General features: G+C 41.5%; 1 protein-coding gene across 1 annotated transcript; it reads right to left on the reverse strand.

The window, feature by feature from the left end:
- Nucleotides 1-9,132: 9,132 nt before the first annotated feature.
- Nucleotides 9,133-18,590, reverse strand: LOC100497196 (prolactin). Its single transcript, XM_031906546.1, has 4 exons — nucleotides 18,459-18,590; nucleotides 11,517-11,624; nucleotides 10,313-10,474; nucleotides 9,133-9,502 (listed from the first exon to the last, which is right to left on the reverse strand). The coding sequence occupies exons 1-4, from the start codon at nucleotides 18,588-18,590 to the stop codon at nucleotides 9,314-9,316; spliced, it is 591 nt and encodes a 196-aa protein (XP_031762406.1). The 3' UTR covers nucleotides 9,133-9,313.
- Between the last annotated feature and the right edge of the window lie 982 nt (nucleotides 18,591-19,572).

The raw sequence follows: 19,572 nt of genomic DNA on the forward strand, positions 1-19,572 counted from the left end.
TGTAAATACAGGCTGCGTCCCACTGTATATAATGTGCTAGTTTTGTAAATACAGGCTGCGTCTCACTGGGCCTTGTGCACCTGGATCACCTACTGAATTTGGTGAGTTGATTTACAATGGGTACTAGTACAGGTATGGGATCACTTATCTGGAAACCCGTTATCCAGAAACTTCCAAATTACGGAAAGCCCGTCTCCCATAGACTCTATTTTAATCAAGTAATTCAGAATTTTAAAACTAATTTACTTTTCTCTGTAATAATAAAACAGTACCTTGCAATTGATCCCAACTAAGATGTAAATAATACTTATTGGATGCGAAACCATCTTATTGCGTTAAATTCATGTTTTATTGATTTTTTATTAGACTTAAGGTATGTAGATCAAAATTACGGAAAGACCCCTTGTCCGGAATACCCTTGGTCCTGAGCATTCTGGATAACGGGTCCTATACCTGTAGTACCATTAATTATCCAATTAAGAAATAGAATGACATACAATTTTATCAATGGATAAGCCACAGAACTCCCCAAATGAAAGGAATCTGGCAAATACCTTTTAACATAAACATACAGAGGCTAAAATCCATTTTACATGGTTATAGTTAATGGTACCCAAATCCCAAAACGCACCTTTTATTCCACAAATATGCAAAAAAAGTTGTACAAACCTGGCCACATAACTGATTAACTTTACTGGATAATCACAAAACACAAGCTCTCAGAGACACTGACCAACCCTGTGTCATTAGGAGATGATGATGGTCCATTCCAGGCATATTTAAGACCTTTCTTTTATGTTTCCTTTTTGAGTGAAGAGGTACAGGTATAGGACCTGTTATCCAGAATGCTCTGGACCAAGTGTATTCCGGATAAGGGGTCTTGCCATAATTTCGATCTCCATACCTTAAGTCTACTAAGAAATCAATAAAACATTAAACCCAATAGGATTATTTTGCATCCGTTAAGGATTAATTAAATCTTAGTTGGGATCAAATACAAAGCACTGTTTTATTTTTACAGAGAAAAAGGAAATACATTTTAAAAATCTGAATTATTTAATTAAAATGGGGTCTATGGGAGACAGGCTTTCCGTAATTCGGAGCTTTCTGGATATTGGGTTTCCACATAAGGGATCCCATACCTTTATTAGATTTTAAATAATGCAGAATTGGATCACTATGACCCTAGTCACATGGGGTTAGTTGGCATTTCTGTGCTTCTGATGAAACTGAACCTGCTGTGTGTTGTGTAAATGGTAAATGTACTTGGTACCATAAATATTATTGAAACCCTTAGAAATAAGTTTAATAAATAAAAATGGTGGGGGCGGGGGAATCAGGTGAACAAATCTACATGCAGTGTAACAATATGATAAAAATTGATAGTTACTAGCTCTGATATAATTAATGGTCAAATGAATCCACTCTTGATAACCGGAATGAAGATTCTGTCTGTACGTTGTTCTTAAATAAAGTGCTGGTTAAAGAAATGAACTATTTATATAGGGCCCCCCATTAACACACGTGCGCAGTACAAAAAATGTTGGCAGGCCCCTTATTGTGTGTAATATAACCAGCTCACGTTCATCTATAATAAGCAGCTCATTGATTTAATGTGTTAATTAAAATTCAGTGCATTGGGTGTCAGTGGAGTTGACGCAAGAAGATTTTCATTATTGGGTCCAGCTGGGATGGGCACACAAGCCACTGCTTTCAGGTCAAACGTTTTTCAAAAAGATTTTTTTAGCCTATTTCGATGTTAAACATAGAGCTGCGCGCAAACTCTCTACTTATGAGACAGTCTCCCTAGTTACACAGGCTTTAGGCCGGAATGTTTCATTTCCACAGAAGATGCCAACTGCTCTTCTGTAACGGACAACACGCTAGGACAACAGACCAAAAAGTACCTACTACAGTTGAGAGGAAGGATAGCTCAATTGGACTGGGGCGACACCCTGGTAAGGTTGGGTGGGCTGGGAATCCAGGGTTAGGGTTCGATTCCCGCATGAGATCGTTCCTCCGATGTTTTGGTTTTTTTTTTTTTTTTTGCTCAATGTGTTGTTTTTAGTGAAATTTGCATTTGGAGTTGTAAGATTTACATTCATTCGTTTTCCCAGTGGGGGGGATTCTTGCCCCTTCCTTAGTTTTTGGACTCTCCCTTGACCCCCAGTCCCAGTACATGTAAGTGTGTCTGTCAGAGACGCTCGGGTGCTGTTTTGACTTTTTCAGTGGCTGCATTCACATTTCCCCACCAATCCTCTTTTTGCAATTTTAAAGGGGATATAAACCATAAATATTTACAATGCACTAAACCATGTAACATAGAAGGAAGTGCTTTTATTTTAATACTTTTGGGTTCAAATATGTCCATAACTGCTTGAAAACTGTGCTCTACCCAGACCTTTAGCCAGCTTCCGGTTTAGACTCTTCAGTATGTGACTCTGGGCCGCCGGCCCTCATAGACTTCAATGACACATTTAAGTGAAGTGAATATTCATAGAGTGGGCAGCAACACTCCCATGTCTCATTTGGCTCTGGCTTCACACTGGAAAGCTTGTGTATGCAGCTCTCATATTATGGCAGTTTTAGGAGGTAAAATGCTTTGAAAACATCTTTCTTTCTGCATGATTTCACATTTTCAGGGAGGATGAATATTATAACTGGATATGAAAGTTATATAAAATGTCTCCTTTAATAAATGTGTATGATAGATGTACCATTGATTGGACATAAGCACGTTATACAGGTATGGGATACGTTATCCGGAAACCCGTTATCCAGAAAGCTCCGAATTACGGAAAGCCCATCTCCCATAGACTCCATTATAATCAAATAATTCAGATTTTTAAAAATGATTCCCTTTTTCTCTGTAATAATAAAACAGTACCTGTACTTGATCCCAACTAAGATATAATTACCCCTTATTGGGGGCAGAACAGCCCTATTGGGTTTATTTAATGGTTAAATGATTCCCTTTTCTCTGTAATAATAAAACAGTACCTGTACTTGATCCCAACTAAGATATAATTACCCCTTATTGGGGGCAGAACAGCCCTATTGGGTTTATTTCATGGTTAAATGATTCCCTTTTCTCTGTAATAATAAAACAGTACCTGTACTTGATCCCAACTAAGATATAATTACCCCTTATTGGGGGCAGAACAGCCCTATTGGGTTTATTTAATGGTTAAATGATTCCCTTTTCTCTGTAATAATAAAACAGTAACTTGTACTTGATCCCAACTAAGATATAATTACCCCTTATTGGGGGCAGAACAGCCCTATTGGGTTTATTTAATGGTTAAATGATTCCCTTTTCTCTGTAATAATAAAACAGTAACTTGTACTTGATCCCAACTAAGATATAATTACCCCTTATTGGGGGCAGAACAGCCCTATTGGGTTTATTTAATGGTTAAATGATTCCCTTTTCTCTGTAATAATAAAACAGTACCTGTACTTGATCCCAACTAAGATATAATTACCCCTTATTGGGGGCAGAACAGCCCTATTGGGTTTATTTAATGGTTAAATGATTCCCTTTTCTCTGTAATAATAAAACAGTACCTGTACTTGATCCCAACTAAGATATAATTAATCCTTATTAGAGGCAAAACAATCCTGTTGGGTTTAATTAATGTTTTATCGATTTTTTAGTAGGCAAGGTATGATTACAGAAACAGAAAGACCCCTTATCTGGAATGCCCTTGGTCCTGAGCATTCTGGATAATGGGTCCTATACCTGTAATTGTTATGTGAAGTTCCTAAACCTGACTGTCCCATCTCAGCCTGTCAGTTATAGCTTCTAATGCAAAATTATGGTATAATAGCACTCAAAGACAAGTTACGATAGATGTAAAAAAATGTAATTTCTGGTTTCAGTATCTCTTTAAGGTAAATTCCACTGCCCCCAATTAACTGACTTATTAGTACAGTAATTATTCCTTTTACCTGTTTATATGAACTGCTTATTATAGAGTAACATCAGCTGTTTATATTGGGATCTATTTACAGGCAAATTCCTACTTTACTTTTAAAGAATCTTAAGCAACTTGTATAAACGCCACTGACTTAGTAGCACAGTAATTATTTTTATGTTTATGTCTTTATAAACTACTATTGACTAGTTATAGGGCCCCACAGCAAGATCATCGGGCCCCTAAACGTATGCAGTTTACATAACTTTGTAGCAATTTGTGTTACCTCCATATCAAACAATAACAGCCAGAGCAGGGGCAGGAAGGAGTGTAGGGTTCCAATAAACTGCCCTTCTGCGCTTATTTGGGAGCTGAAAATGAATTGTATCATTGGTTACAAGTATCTATGCACATTTTATTTAAAAGACCAACTGGAATCCTGCAGACTTTAAATAACTACTTATTCTATGTAATTAATCATTTATATATTTTTCTTTTTATAAAATCCTCAATCATATTTTCATGTTCCCCCTTGCAGACTGGCGAATGCTGAAGAATCGTAAGTTCATGGGATCCATTTCTGACCAAAACATCAGAACAAAATCAAAGCCCATCATTCAGGAAATGGATACAAGGTACCCCCTATAATTATGAACTTTTTTTGTTATTTCTTGCACTAAACAATCCATACAGGGAAATAAAACTTCCTGATCCCTCTCAGTACAATCGAAACAAATCGGCAGTCCGCTGAGAAGACTTTGTGGAAATAAACTCCTCCTTTCCCTCAGCTGCAGCCTGTTAAACTTATAGATAAGGGAGCCCCTTATGCACCATCATTGGGTGTGTCTCGTATACTCTGCAAGCTGCAGTTTTAGTTTCATGTGGCCTTGCTTATGGTTACTCTCTTAACATACCACACTGCCCAGACCATGGCTATCAAGGTATATCTACTCTATGTAAGAAAAAAATATGGATTTTTAAGGTTGCAGGGCTGGAACTAGGGGTAGGCAGAAAAGGCACATGCCTGGGGGGGGTTAGGACCCTGGGTATATACCTCAGCTGGCCTCTGTGTCTTCAGCCCAGCAGAAATGTCAGCGGTGGGGGCAGGTCAGAGAGAGTTGCTAGCTGATGGGGAGTTGCATATGGGGGTGGAATGGGGAGGTAATGGCGTGCCAGGAAAGAGTGGTGCTGTCAGGAGGGGAGAGTTGCAGGGTGGGGGGGATGAAGCCAGGGGCTTGCCTTGGGCGCTCTCCTGTGTTGGTCCGGCTCTGGCCACATAGGCAACTTTCCTGCAGCACCATGAAAAAAATTTAGCAGGAAACATTCCCAGGATAAATGCACAGCCACCATATTTCATTGCTGCCCAAAGGTCAACTCTGTGTTTGTATTGTTATATGTTGGGTAAGGCGTATTGAATTAAACCTTATACATCAGGTAAGGTTTGCTCTGGTCAAATGGGACACTGGTTTGTTGGTGATTAGAATTCATTGGGCAGGGCCTGCATTAACTTGCTGTGTTCACAGATCCTTTAGCTGCATATTTGCATTACACTTCTACCTTATCTCTCCTCTGAGAATAGCAGTTGCTTAAAATAGATGCTGCTGTTCCTTCACTGGTATAAAATAGCTGTGCAGGCGTAATCTACTCGGCATCACTTATTTTGTGTCCTCATAGTTTATATATAGTGCATATGCGTAGTTTCCCATAGGCAATAAGCTTTTTTGTTTTTGGTTTTTTTTTAAAGCACCGAGACAAGTTTTCGTTTTCTTGCTGATTGAATATCACTTACATGAGTCAGTGTGTAAAAAAAATTGTCGGCACTCACAGGATTCTCACGAAGGATACTCACGGACAACAGACCATAGTAGCTTCCCTGACGAAGGTTCTAGTAAAGAACCGAAACGTTGGACCAATAAATCTCACTTTATTGCATCTTACTATGGTCTGTTGTCCGTGAGTATCCTTCGTGAGAATCCTGTGAGTGCCGACAATTTTTCCTTTATTCTATTACTACTGCTCGTGCACCCAGGTATCGCATTTGAATTCGGGTGTGCTCTCCATTCTGCAACTTTATATATATATATATATATATATATATATATATATCTGTGTTTACATTGATGCACATTATTTCAGATGCCATAAAGTTTGCTTCCTGGCCTGCAGGATCCCCATTAAATATAACGCTTGGTTGTATTTTCTAGGTGCTGACCATTACCATGCCGGTGCAACCAATATCACAAGACTGTGTCGGGAAAGTTTGCAACTTCTTACAAATCCTATACAATATATAGGTCCAATGGATCCAAATCAGGAAAATCTGTTTGACTCGTCCCAATGTTTGGGGCTGGGATATAACACTATATAATAAATATTTTGTGTCATGGAACTGGGCCTGTTCTGCTTATTTAAAGCTTATAATAATCCATATTCTTTATTCTAACATCTTAAGGGACTTCAGATTTCTTAGTGGTTGCTATGGGTTCCTGCTACTGGGCAAACTTAGTGCCTTTTATTGCATGGGGGTCAGGGTAATACAGAGAGCAGTTTAGGTTCTGTAAACTTAACCTTGTACCATAGTGCTTTAACCATTGCACCCTTAGTAGCACCCTTAGAAGCTGGGGTACTGCTCATTTTCTTAATACAGTGGCCAGAACCCACTTACGCAACTGCTAAATGTTGAGCTGGTAGTCTGCTATACCATTATCAGAAGTGGGGTTCTGTCTGTTAAATAAGTCTTAGGGGCTGATTTACTTACCCACGAACGGGTCGAATGGAGTCCGATTGCGTTTTTTTCGTAATGATCGGTATTTTGCGATTTTTTCGTATGTTTTGCGATTTTTTCGGATTCTTTACGAATTTTTCGTTACCAATACGATTTTTGCGTAAAAACGCGAGTTTTCCTATCCATTACGAAAGTTGCGTAAAAAGTTGCGCATTTTTCGTAGCGTTAAAACTTACGCGAAAAGTTGCGCATTTTTCGTAGCGTTAAGTTTTAACGCTACGAAAAATGCGCAACTTTTCGCGTAAGTTTTAACGCTACGAAAAATGCGCAACTTTTTACGCAACTTTCGTAATGGATACGAAAAACTCGCGTTTTTACGCAAAAATCGTATTGGTAACGAAAAATTCGTACAGAATCCGAAAAAATCGCAAAACATACGAAAAAGTCGCAAAATGTTCGTTTTCAAGTCGGAACTTTTCCAATTCGGGTCGGATTCGTGGGTTAGTAAATCAGCCCCTTAGCCTTAAGGCATAATTTTAAAATTAATCATCCTTTATATTTCATTTAAACACAAAGGTTCCCAAATGGTGAGGCTGCCCCCCTTGGGGTCTTCAGAACCTTAGCTGGGCCCATGGAACCCATCTTGAAGGGCAGTTATAGAAAATTTTTAGGTGAACACGTATTTAATGTTGCAGATACTAAAGTCTTTAACCTCTCTCTGTGAGCAAAAGGGGCCTGAGCCAACTATGGGCCCCAAGGGTTGTTGAACTGAATAATAAGTAGACAGCTATGCCATACTCACTTATGATATATAACCAAAAAGTAACTGGTCTTCAGCATGGAAATGAAATACTAATTAGCATTTGGGCAAACTAATGATCTATTTGATATTCATTATCTAAGGTTCTGTACTTGTGCCAGGGTCTCCGGGAACGAGCTGTTACTGGGGTGTGATGTTAGAATAAAGGGCAATATTATAACTAAATATTTTCTTATCATCAACTCACTGGTCAGTCAGTAATAAATGCAAATGCAATAAATCTATGGTCTGTGACAACTCACTGTTACATCTATGAGCAACATGTATGTTTGTCCATTAAAAGAATCATTACAGAATCAATAATCAAACTCCTTTGTCCCTTTTATTTATATGGAAATAAAGGTGAAGCAAGAGAGACTGCATAGAATTTATTGCTGCCAACAGGTATCATTTGCCTCACAGAACTATAAAACATCTTTATGTACATCATTATGCCATTAGCTTGTATAGAGGTGCTATGTTTTATACGTTATCTCACATAATGTGGCTGGAAAATCCTGAAAAGAGGGATGTGTATATGTTTAAAGGCACCACTAGGGTGGTTAGTATTGCGCCTTGCAGCACTGGGTGGGGGTACTGGGTTCAATTCCAGGCAGGGCCATCTTCAAGGAGCTTGCATGTTATCCCTGTGCTTACTGGGGGTTCCTCCGGCTACTCTGCTTTTCCTCCCACACTCCTACAGGCAGTTTGGCTCCTAGTAAATTAGGGCAGGGACTGATATGAATACATTTAATCTCTATAATGCTTTAGAATATGTCTGCGCCATATAAATAATACTTTTTGGTGGCATTTGCAGCCACACAGGCTTTTAATTATAAAGGGAAGCAGCCCACAGCAATTCACACTGTTTTCTTACTGCCAATTGCAATATAAGCCTTAAGGGGTCTGTGGGGCATTGCTATTCTCTACCAGAAGCCTGACGCTGTGGCTCAGTGTTACTGAAAGGGTTGGAAAGGGTTAGATTTTGACCCAAATTGCAGGGAAGGGGGGCAGCACCAACCTCTACTAGGATTTTTGGATCATTTGAGCATGAAGACTGATGTGCAGAGAAAAAGCACCTCTAGGTGGAGCATAAACCCCCCAGCAGCACTTTCCAATAAAACAGTTGGGGGAAATGCAAAAAAGCACTGCTAAAAAGGCATAATTTTTTATTTATGACTGTCAATGTGTGGGACTGTTTCCCATATTCTGTATGTCCTTCTGCCATTCAGTGGTGAAGGCTAAAATCCCTACCTGGGGGGGCCCTACAATGGTCCATACTTGTTCCCAGCAGTGACACAAATATAAATGTCCCATATAAGACACTGTACCCCACAGGGGTCAAATTGGGGGGACACTATGGTGGAACTAATTTGCTATGGGAAAGCCACCAATGATCGACTTCACTATTTTCACTCTCAGCCTATGTTTTTTTTTTTCATGCAATTCATAATGTTGTGCAAAAATCCGGCCTGTATATTTCTATCTGATATCATCACATTTTAGAGGTTGGGGCATGGGAATTAGGGTGGAAACAATTACAGTAAAATATTTATTTATAGGTCAGAGTTTTAGTTTGGTAGATTTGAAGGCTTCAGGTATATTTATTATAGTGTGCAACATCACTAGTGATGTTGCCCATAGCAACCAGTCAGCAATAAGATTTATACATTTACCTACAAGTTAGAAAACAAAAGCAAAGATCTGATGCTGGCTTACACACTATAATAAATATGTCCCTTGATGTACTCCTATCTTATGTAATGCAGTCGGCACATCCCTAGATAAGGAGTAAGTGCAGTAAAAGAACAGAGCTAGGATGTCTAACCATAGAGGTGACATTGCAGACAGAGTGACGCCCAAGTGGCGCCTTTAGCAGTTGCTGGCATGCACCATGCGGCACCGCAGGATCTTCAGGTAGTTGTCTATCTTGTTGGAATCCCTCCGGAAACAGTGCAGCAAGTGATAGAGGGCGTAACTCTCCGAATCTCCTTTTGGCATCCTGGGATCCAACGGGCCGAACCACTGAGGGTAGAAGTCATCTCCCAGATTGCTTTGCATCTAAAGTTAAGGGCCCTGTTAGTTTTGCTAGACCCGTAGTATCCACATATCCTGGCTTGTGTGATTAACGGCAAAGGTAGGGACCTCATTAATATATACAGTATATAAGCTAATTTACAAACATAGGGGTGACATTGCACCACTACTGTGATCCATAGAAAAATCTAATCAGATCCTTGCATTCATTATCTATATTGTAGTGGCAGACTGATCAAAAATTAGGGGGTCATTTGCTAAAGGTCATATTTTTTGTGCAAAAATATGATTTTGTCACGGAAAAAGCTGTGATTTGTTTTGCTATTTATTATGGAGCAAAACTGTGACAAAGTGAAACTATGCCATCTAAACCTATCCAGGGCACTGGAAGTTAACGGGAAGATTTTTCTTTGCTTCATGGTTTTAGAGGTTTTGGGGTTTTTTGACACTTTCATTTGTGCGACCATATGAAAAATTTGTGTTTTTTGCATTTTTACGTATTCTTTTAGTTCATGATTTTTTAAAAGGCTTTTTTAATTTACTTGGTGTTCATTCTTTTAGAGAAAATGAGTTCAGTTGTGGTTTCATAAACCTCTAAAACCACGAAAATCAGAATAGAAATCTGATTTATCAAAACATGAGATTAGAGCTCACTACAGAAAAATTCACCCACTTTCTATTCATTCCAATGGGATTTTTAGAAGCGTATTTGCCAATGGGTGAAAGTTAGAGTTCACCATTTGATAAACACACTTTTAAAAATTCCATAGGGATGAATAGAAAGTTGACAAACAGAATATCAATGCCCTTTGTATTGGGTGGATAGCTGCTTACCCTTCCAGCAATCCTATCAATCCCTCCCTGCAGGATCTTAGCGTGTTCCTCTACTTCTTTCACTTTACTCGCCATGTTGTCTGGAGCCTCCAGCGCCAAATGCTGCAGGGGTTGGTTCCATGAGCGCAGCAACTTCTGCACCAGGTTAATCAGGTCGTCGTGCTGTGGAACCAAAATAAAGAAGGTGAGTAACAGCTGAAAGCACTTTGATCTTATGAACGCACAGGTGAGTGCCTATGGGCACTATTATAGTTGCTCCTTATTATGTAAGTGTTGGCATTTCCATGGGTATGTGCATAGGCCTCAGTCTCTCATAGCACTGAATCTGAATGAATGAATAAATCTGTTGAGCAAGAGGCCATTTATCAGGGGAGCTGTATTGGTACATTAGCTACTTTTGATGAATAGAAGTTATTTTCTCTGCAAACAATTGCTTGGGAATCAAACCATAAATGCCCTTTATTATTACATTATATAATACAGAATAGTGGTGAGCACACCGACATTTCATCGGTGAATTACATCCCTACTAAACTGCTCCTTTATCCCACAAATTGCTAAAAACACATGTAGCAGCCTCTTTAACCGTGACTAGACCCTGCACAATTCAGCCCACATTCCTATCAATGAATTTCAGAATTAGAATGAACCTCCAATCTCTTCCCTATCCGCCTAGATACAGGCTGGCCTAGATTTAGGGCAGGGATCCCCAAATTTTTGTTTACTAATGAGCCACATTGAGCAACACAAGCATGGAAAATGTACCTGGGGGTGACAAATATGGACTGTGATTGGCTATTTGGTAGCCCCCTTGTGAACTGGCAGCCTACAGCAGACTCTGGTTGGCAGTACACATGTTTTTTGTTGTTGTCCTGAGCCACTGGTTTGGGAAAACCCACTCAATCCAACTTATGCACAATATTGGTCAGTCTTCTGCTGCCCTTGGGACTGGACACCCTTATGCCCTTAGGTGTATCTGTGTATCTGCAAGCTCAGGGAAACCATGCAGCCAACTAGGCATTTTTTTGTCAGTCCCTTAGGCCATATAGGCACAAAGGTCTCACAAATATCCCAATACATTTATAGGATTAGTGATTTATATTGTACCCTGACCCTATCTACATATTCCCTGCCTTGTTGTGCTACAGATGCCAGGGAGCCACACAGGGGTAACACACAGTTGTGCCGTTCTGTATGTACTTACGTGCCTCTGCAAAGCCTGGTCCTTGTCCTCCGGGGTACTTAGCAAGGAGGTGTGACAGCTGCTCATGGATTTGCCCAAAAACTGGCGGCCCTGGGAGAACCGTTGATCCTGTAACCATAGAGGTCCAGTTAATTGATTTCCTTGACTATGTGAAAGTGAACATTCCAATTGCTGGTTCAGGTATAATTCTAAAGGGTAACTATCACACACATAAGTGCCCCACACTCTAGATGGTTGGTGGTGCAGTTTTATAGTCCCTAAAGTGGTTGTTCACCTTTCAATTAACTTGTATTATCTTATACATAAGATAATACAGTTCTAAGCAACTCTTCATTTGGACTTCATTATTTATTTTTAATAGTCTTTTTTTTTGTAATTATTTGCCTTCTTCTTCCGGCTCTTTCCAGCTTTCAATGACCCTGGTAGCCCATAAACTATTGCCCTGTGAGGCTACAATTTTATTGTTATTTTTTCTTGCTTATATTTCTATTCAGGCCTCTCTCCTATTCATATTCCTGCCTCTCATTCAAACCACTCCCATTATTACAAGAGATCTATCTATAGTCCCAAGCCGGACTTGGATTTCTTACTATTGAGTGCTATTCTCATATCTACCACTAGGGGCTTGTGAGCATTTTTTTTTTCTTTAGCAATACAGCTGTCTGGGTGCTGTTATCATGCTACTTTGCCATTGTTCTGCTTATCTGCTGCTGTGGGGGAGAATGGAGTGGGGCGATATCACTCCAACTTGCAGCACAGCAGTAAAGAGTGACTGGAGTCATGGGCGTCCGCAGAAAATTTTCCAAGGGGGGGCAAGTAAGCTAGCATCATCCTGCAACAGATAAATATATATATATATATTTTTTTTTTTGCAGGATGATACTAGGGGAGGCTAAATATGGCCCATACACAGACTGACCTACAGCTAATGTGACACTTAGTGGATTCGCTGCTGACGTAAAAAGTTAACCTCCCAACTACCTCTTGCCGTTCCCACTGACTTCCAGGGATACTGTACAAAAGTGCGGGTGGGGGTGCTTTTTTTTTTTACCCTAAAATGTTTAGTATTAGTAGTAAAAGTATTCATACGCGCACTTCTGTTAGGGGATCTGCAAACATTTGTGTTTGTGATCAGTTAGCTTAAAGGGGTAGTTCGCATTCGAATTCACTTTTATTTTTAATGGTTTTTCAGTTATTTAGCTTTTTGTTCAGCAGCTCTCCATTTGGTATTTCAGCAGCTATCTGGTTGCTAGGGTCTTATTTACCCTAGCAACCAGGTAGTGATTTAAACAAGAGATGGGAATATGAATAGTTAAGGGGCCTACTTGGAAAAATAAGTAATACAAAATTATAATAATAATAAAATTGTAGCCTCACAGAGCAATATTTTTTGGCCCCCATTTGAAATCTGTATAGAGGCAGAAGAGAAAGGCAAATTATTCAAAAAAATTAATTAGGAAGACCAATTGCAAAGTTGCTAGGAATAGGCCATTTTATAACATACTAAAGGTTAACTTAAAAGTGAACCACCCCTTTAGATGTGTTAATGTTAGTTTTATAGCAAGAAAGGCAGTGGGTACTGACTCCCCATTATATACAGTGAGACGCAGTCCGTATTTACAAACCCAGCACATTATATACAGTGAGGAGCAGTGGGTACAGATGGCAGATATTCAGGCCCTGGCACTATAACACTGGCACTGATACACAACATTGGCCCCACTGTAACTTACTATAAATGAACAAAACAATGACAAAAAAAAAAAAAATAGTAAGTGCAAAAAACAACAACACATATATAAACACACAATGAGCTTTTTCAGAGGGAAAGAGTTAACTTACCCTCCATGTGTTAGGGTAGGGGATAGATTATAAATTATTATAGATGTCAGGTCAGGCAAAAAACAATTTAATGTCAGCTAGTGATTCTTTAGAACTGTATAGTGCCTGGGTATAGTACCTGTGTATAGTGCCTGGGTATAGTGCCTGGGTATAGTACCTGGGTATAGTGCCTGGGTATAGTGCCTGGGTATAGTACCTGTGTATAGTGCCTGGGTATAGTACCTGGGTATAGTACCTGGGTATAGTGCCTGGGTATAGTGCCTGGGTATAGTACCTGGGTAGTGCCTGGGTATAGTGCCTGGGTATAGTGCCTGGGTATAGTACCTGGGTATAGTGCCTGGGTATAGTGCCTGGGTATAGTGCCTGTGTATAGTGCCTGGGTATAGTGCCTGGGTATAGTGCCTGGGTATAGTGCCTGGGTATAGTGCCTGTGTATAGTGCCTGGGTATAGTGCCTGTGTATAGTACCTGTGTATAGTACCTGGGTATAGTGCCTGGGTATAGTACCTGGGTATAGTGCCTGTGTATAGTGCCTGGGTATAGTGCCTGGGTATAGTGCCTGGGTATAGTGCCTGGGTATAGTACCTGGGTAGTGCCTGGGTATAGTGCCTGGGTATAGTGCCTGGGTATAGTGCCTGGGTATAGTACCTGGGTATAGTGCCTGTGTATAGTACCTGGGTATAGTGCCTGGGTATAGTGCCTGGGTATAGTGCCTGGGTATAGTGCCTGGGTATAGTGCCTGGGTATAGTGCCTGGGTATAGTACCTGTGGGATGAAAACTGCAGAAAAAGTTGAGAGTTGGTTCTTAGGTAAAGTTACAGGGGCAGATTCTTCTTTTCAGTCTTTATTTCTGTTTCCAGTTTGCAAAATCTCCCGATCCCTGTGTGCATGTGTGCTCTGATTGGTCAATTTTACTGTCTGTCAAGGAAGCTGTGCTCTGATTGGAGAATCCACAAGAAGAAAGATCCAATCGGAGCACAGCAAAAACGGGCTTGAGGGGACTGCAGAAACGGAGTAAGGTTTTTGTTTTTTTTGCTACTTTTCCAGGGGGGGGCAAGTGCCCCCTCTTGCCCCCTTCTGTGGACGCCCATGACTGGAGTATATCAGAGCACAAGTCACATAACTGAGGGCACCTGGGAAACTAAAAATATGTCTAGCCCCATGTCAAATTTTAAAATGTAGGATTCTGCTAGAGAAGTGCAATTTATAAAAACATGTTTTTTCATCACAGAATCCCTTCAAATCACTGAATAACATACTCTGTCATAGCCAAATGTTTATTCATCCTTCCTTCAAATCCTGGGCTTTGTGGGTTGTGAATTCTTTCATTGTTAAAATCCAGCTAAGCTTTATTTAATTTATCTTAATATACTGTATATCCATTCAAAAAAATATAATTATATCATGACATAAGTGATTCTATAAAATCTCCAACATAGTGCAATAATCGCATGATATAAATAATTTGTTATAAATAATCAAAGTGCAATACCATTAAATACAATTATAAAATTATAAAGTGCAGTGTACATTCTCACCATATGGTGTCACTAGTGCATCAGTGAGCTCACATAGTGTCCATGTTAAAAAGTTCATTCATGAGATACCCTGTAGAAAAAAATGCCATTTTATAATACCATCTCAAAAAATGTATATCAGTAAAATATTCATTAAAATCATATATGACGTATTACCTCAGAACCCATTACCCTCTCTAGAGGCACTCGCCAAGGCTGCCCCCTCTCCCCTACCCTATTCGCTCTCGCCATTGAACCATTGGCCATACTTATACGGAACTCCCCCAGCATACAAGGTCTCACATACGGCAATATATCCGAGAAGGTATCATTGTTTGCGGATGATATCCTGGTATACCTAGCCAACCCCGCCCAATCGCTCCCAGCACTTCTCCTAGAGATCCAGAAATTCGGCAAATTCTCAGGTCTCAAAATAAACTGGGACAAATCCCAAGTATATACCCTAGACCAAACACCGGCAATTCCGCTCCCAACTGGTATGGAATTACAATGGGTCCAGTCCTTCAGATATCTGGGCATCCATGTACACTCCGATCCCACACAATTTATCAAGCTCAATCTTGACCCACTGATGGACCACATGGCCCAGACGCTGAAAGCATGGGTAAAATTACCACTCACACTCTGGGGGCGTATCAACCTACTGAAAATGGTCTTTCTCCCCAAACTCCTATATATATTCCATGCCACACCATACCCCCTCCCACGCTCACTATTCCGCAAACTCAACACCCTAATAATACCATATGTATGGGCAAACAAAACACCGCGTATCTCCTGGCAACGCCTAGCAGCACCACTGCAACAAGGAGGCCTGGCTCTCCCACACTTTTTCTTTTACTACCTGGCTTCCCAGATATCATATTTACACTGGCAGTTCTGCCCCAATCCGTACAACCCCAACATGGCCCTGCATGCCTCCCTCCTTAACTCCATGGAGGGTCTGGGCAACTTCCCCTACAGACATATTACTGACGGAGGTGCTCTACCCGACTCACTCAAAACCCCTCACAAAGCTTGGGCAGTGGCACTCAAACTCCTAGGCCACCCACTCCCACATCTATCTCCCCACATGGCCCTATGGGGTAACTCCCTACTCCCCCACATCAAGAACCTACCTGACTTCACAATCTGGCCCAAACTAGGGATCAAAAAATTAGGCGACTTAGTCCAAGGTGCACAATTCCCTTCACACCAAGAACTGCGAAGAAAAGCACCCCAAGTGCACCTACATCTATTTAGATACTTACAGCTCAGGCACGCCTTTCAGGCGCAGTTCCAAACCCTAACCCCAACCCTGGTCTCACTGGACCTAGAAGCAACACTATACCAACCCCAAACCAAAAAGCTCCTATCTAGAATATATACCCACCTTCTGGCAACTAATGTCAAACCCTTCGAACGTGCATACAACCTGTGGACCACCGCTATCCCCAGCTTAACACTAGAGCACTGGGAGGAAACAACAGAAACCTGTTATGAATTCCTTATCTCCATACGGGACAGGTTGATCCAATACAAGGTCCTGCACCAACTATATATTACACCCACAAAACTCCACCGGTTCGGCAAAGCGCCTGACGATTGCTGCCCCAGGTGCAAATCCCCCCGAGCGGACTTTATTCACCTAATCTGGAGCTGCCCCCCCATAGCGCAGTTCTGGACTGCTGTGATGGACACTATCTCAACAGTGCTAGCGCTACCCAATGTCATCAATCCCACAACCTGTCTCCTAGGCACGGTGGAGGATATGCTCCCCACCAATGCAGCCAGAATAAGATTTAGATCCCTTACATTCTACGCCAAAAAAGCCATTATAATGAGATGGATGGGCAACAGTGTACCCACGCTCGAACTCTGGCAACAACTCGTCAATGCCGCCCTACCCCTTATAAAACTTACCTATGAGACCAGGGGGGCACACGGCAAATTTGAAAAAATCTGGGCCACGTGGTGTGAATCAAATGGGCCCCTCACCCCTTAAAAGAACCGCGTCTGTATTAACACCTTGCAACAAAACTGTACTCATGATAACAAAGCTGTATAACCAACTTGTATTGTGTAAAGTAACCAACCACTCATATCCATATATGTAACCTGTTTGTTTATGTTAACATTTTATTTCACTATCAATAAAAAGAAAAATAAACCTTTAAAAAAAAAAAAATCATATATGACGCATTACGGAAATACTACAAAGTTATATACAAAACATATCTCTGATCAATATTTTGAAGCTTGCTTATCTACTGTATGTAAGAAAACAACTCAAATTCAAACTTCCATTTAAACCTTGAGGATACAAGCAATTTAATTCACTAATCCAAAAGGCCTCCCTCTTGAGAAGCCTTTTACTACTGTCGCCTCCCCTCGGATGTAGCTCAATCTGCTCTATCGGCATGCACCGAAAGGAGGAAGCATCGTGTTTTGGTTTTAAACAATATATTTTCAATACATTTTTGATAAAGTATTGAAGGGTGTGCTGGCCACGGATGATTATTATTTTCTGTATATACATAATTTTGGCCATGCACCCCGCAGAATATTGAGCCTTGGAGTGCGGACACCATTTGGATTGATATATATATATATCATACCTCCCAACTGTCCCGCTTTACGCGGGACAGTCCCGATTTTCTGTCTCTGTCCCGCAGTCCCGGATAGCTGCTGATTTGTCCCGCTTTTTAAATTTTCTGCTCCCGTGACGTCACACGCATCTTTCGTTAGCGCCGTGGCTTCTGTGCCGCTCAGTTCTAACATTTTATGGATTCACTGTGCAGAAGCTGCGGCGCTAACAAGAGCCGTGCGTGTGACGTCACGGAGAGGAGAAGAAGAGGATGTTGGGTGGATGCTGGGGCGAGCTAGAGGATGTTGGGTGGATGCTGCGGGGTCTAGAGGATGTTGGGTGGATGCTGCGGGGTCTAGAGGATGTTGGGTGGATGCTGCGGGGTCTAGAGGATGTTGGGTGGATGCTGCGGGGTCTAGAGGATGTTGGGTGGATGCTGGGGGGAGCTGGAGGATGTTGGGTGGATGCTGGTGGGTCTAGAGGATGTTGGGAGGATGCTAGGGGGAGCTGGAGGATGCTGGGGGGAGCTACTGTCTGTCTTCTGGTGCGCTTTTGTGTATTTTATACTTTTCATGTGTGGTTTTGTAAAATGGGCCTGTTGGGGGGCGTGGCCATAAAGTGGGCGTGACCTGAAAACTTTTGCCGCGCGAAGCGCAGCAGATGTTTTTGAACCTCTTTCTACTTTTCAATTGTTGGGAGGTATGAGAGATCACACTAAAAGTTAATTTATAGGTAAACTACCCTTTTAATGTTCATCAGCTGTATGCACACTGGCCTTTTTTTTATTGTGTGACAAAAATCACTTGCTTTATTAGGAGTTGTGGGAGCACTGATAGTGAAGAAAGCAGAGATTCTGACGAGGAGGAGGCAGGGCCGGCCCTAGGCCGATTGGACCTATTGCACGAAATCGGGCCCCGCACCATTGAAGACACCAGGAACTTTTACTCCCCCCTCCCTTTCACCCACAGATGTCGGGAAAGCAGTGCACAGAAAATACCTTATCCTTATTGTGCCTCTGATTCTTCTGCTGGACTGCCCCCCCTTCCCTGGCCGGACCGAACCGACTGAGAACATCCCACTGTATACTGTTAAAGATAGCCGTGCGTTCCAGAGTGGAACGTGCGGCCATCTTTAATTTTTATGATTGACCCGCCTTCCTCTCTTCTTTCCCCTGCACTTCGTTGTGGCTGGGCCAGTCTGCTTCCACCTCCCTGCTGCCCCATGGCCCCACCGTATGCTATATCCAGTTAAGAATAGGAGACATGGAGAGCAGAGTAGTAGGTATAAGATGGAAGAAAATGTAATGAAAAGGTAAGATAAAGTCACAAACTAAATATGGATAGCAGAAGGAAAACGTGGAGGTGTGATATGAAAGGGGGTTGGGAGGAGAGAAGTGTCCAGAAAAGAATATGATAGCAGAAGGGAAGTAGGGACAGGGAAAAGGGAAGGATGGAGACAAAAATGTTGAAAGCAAGCAAAGTATATATGTAGCCCACTTATTAAACGGCTGTGGCACTACCTGCTGATATATCACTATACATGGCGCTTTTCAGGAGTCCTGAGCCCCGCTTACTATGGGGAACAGATATTTCTTTATACTTTGGCGTGCCTCCACCCAGGATAGGGATAGAATGAACTATAACTCCCCTCCTGAGAACTTAATATATTGCTCCTCGGTGGGGATTCCCAGCACTCCTAGTACCCTACCCCCCTCACTGGGGTATATCCTTACCAGGTAGTGTAGATCCTCCAGGAGTAATACACACACACTCTGAAGTATGCTGAACCAAGTGTTGTGTTTATTTGCAGAGTGGCAGACAGCTTTTGCATACAGGAGACACAGGATATATCAGGATACCTTCTTTATCCCTCAGGAGTCCCTCTCTCCTGGGATACCGGTAACACTCCAGCCAAATGACCCTCCGGTACTCACGCCGGAATACCCTCTCTAGGGCTATCCCCGGTACTCCCGACGAGCAGACACCCCCTGGAGACCTCACTCCGGAATGTCACCCGGCTATCCCCCGGATTAGGCAACCTCCTATTCCTATCTCTTTAGTCCCTGACTCCAGCTATTAGTGCTGGTAGATCTTAATCTCAATTTGTCTCCT

This window comes from Xenopus tropicalis, chromosome 7 (assembly GCF_000004195.4).
Source record: "Xenopus tropicalis strain Nigerian chromosome 7, UCB_Xtro_10.0, whole genome shotgun sequence".
In the NCBI taxonomy this organism is placed as follows: Eukaryota; Metazoa; Chordata; class Amphibia; order Anura; family Pipidae; genus Xenopus; species Xenopus tropicalis.

Coding starts and splice junctions, on each gene's coding strand:
- LOC100497196 (XM_031906546.1), bottom strand. CDS start 18,590: ATGGCCGCACGTTCCACTCTGGAACGCACGGCTATCTTTAACAGTATA. Junction 11,625..18,458: donor AGAGGCACAATAAGGATAAG/GTATTTTCTGTG, acceptor CTATGGTTACAG/GATCAACGGTTCTCCCAGGG. Junction 9,503..10,312: donor TTGATAGGATTGCTGGAAGG/GTAAGCAGCTAT, acceptor CCTTAACTTTAG/ATGCAAAGCAATCTGGGAGA.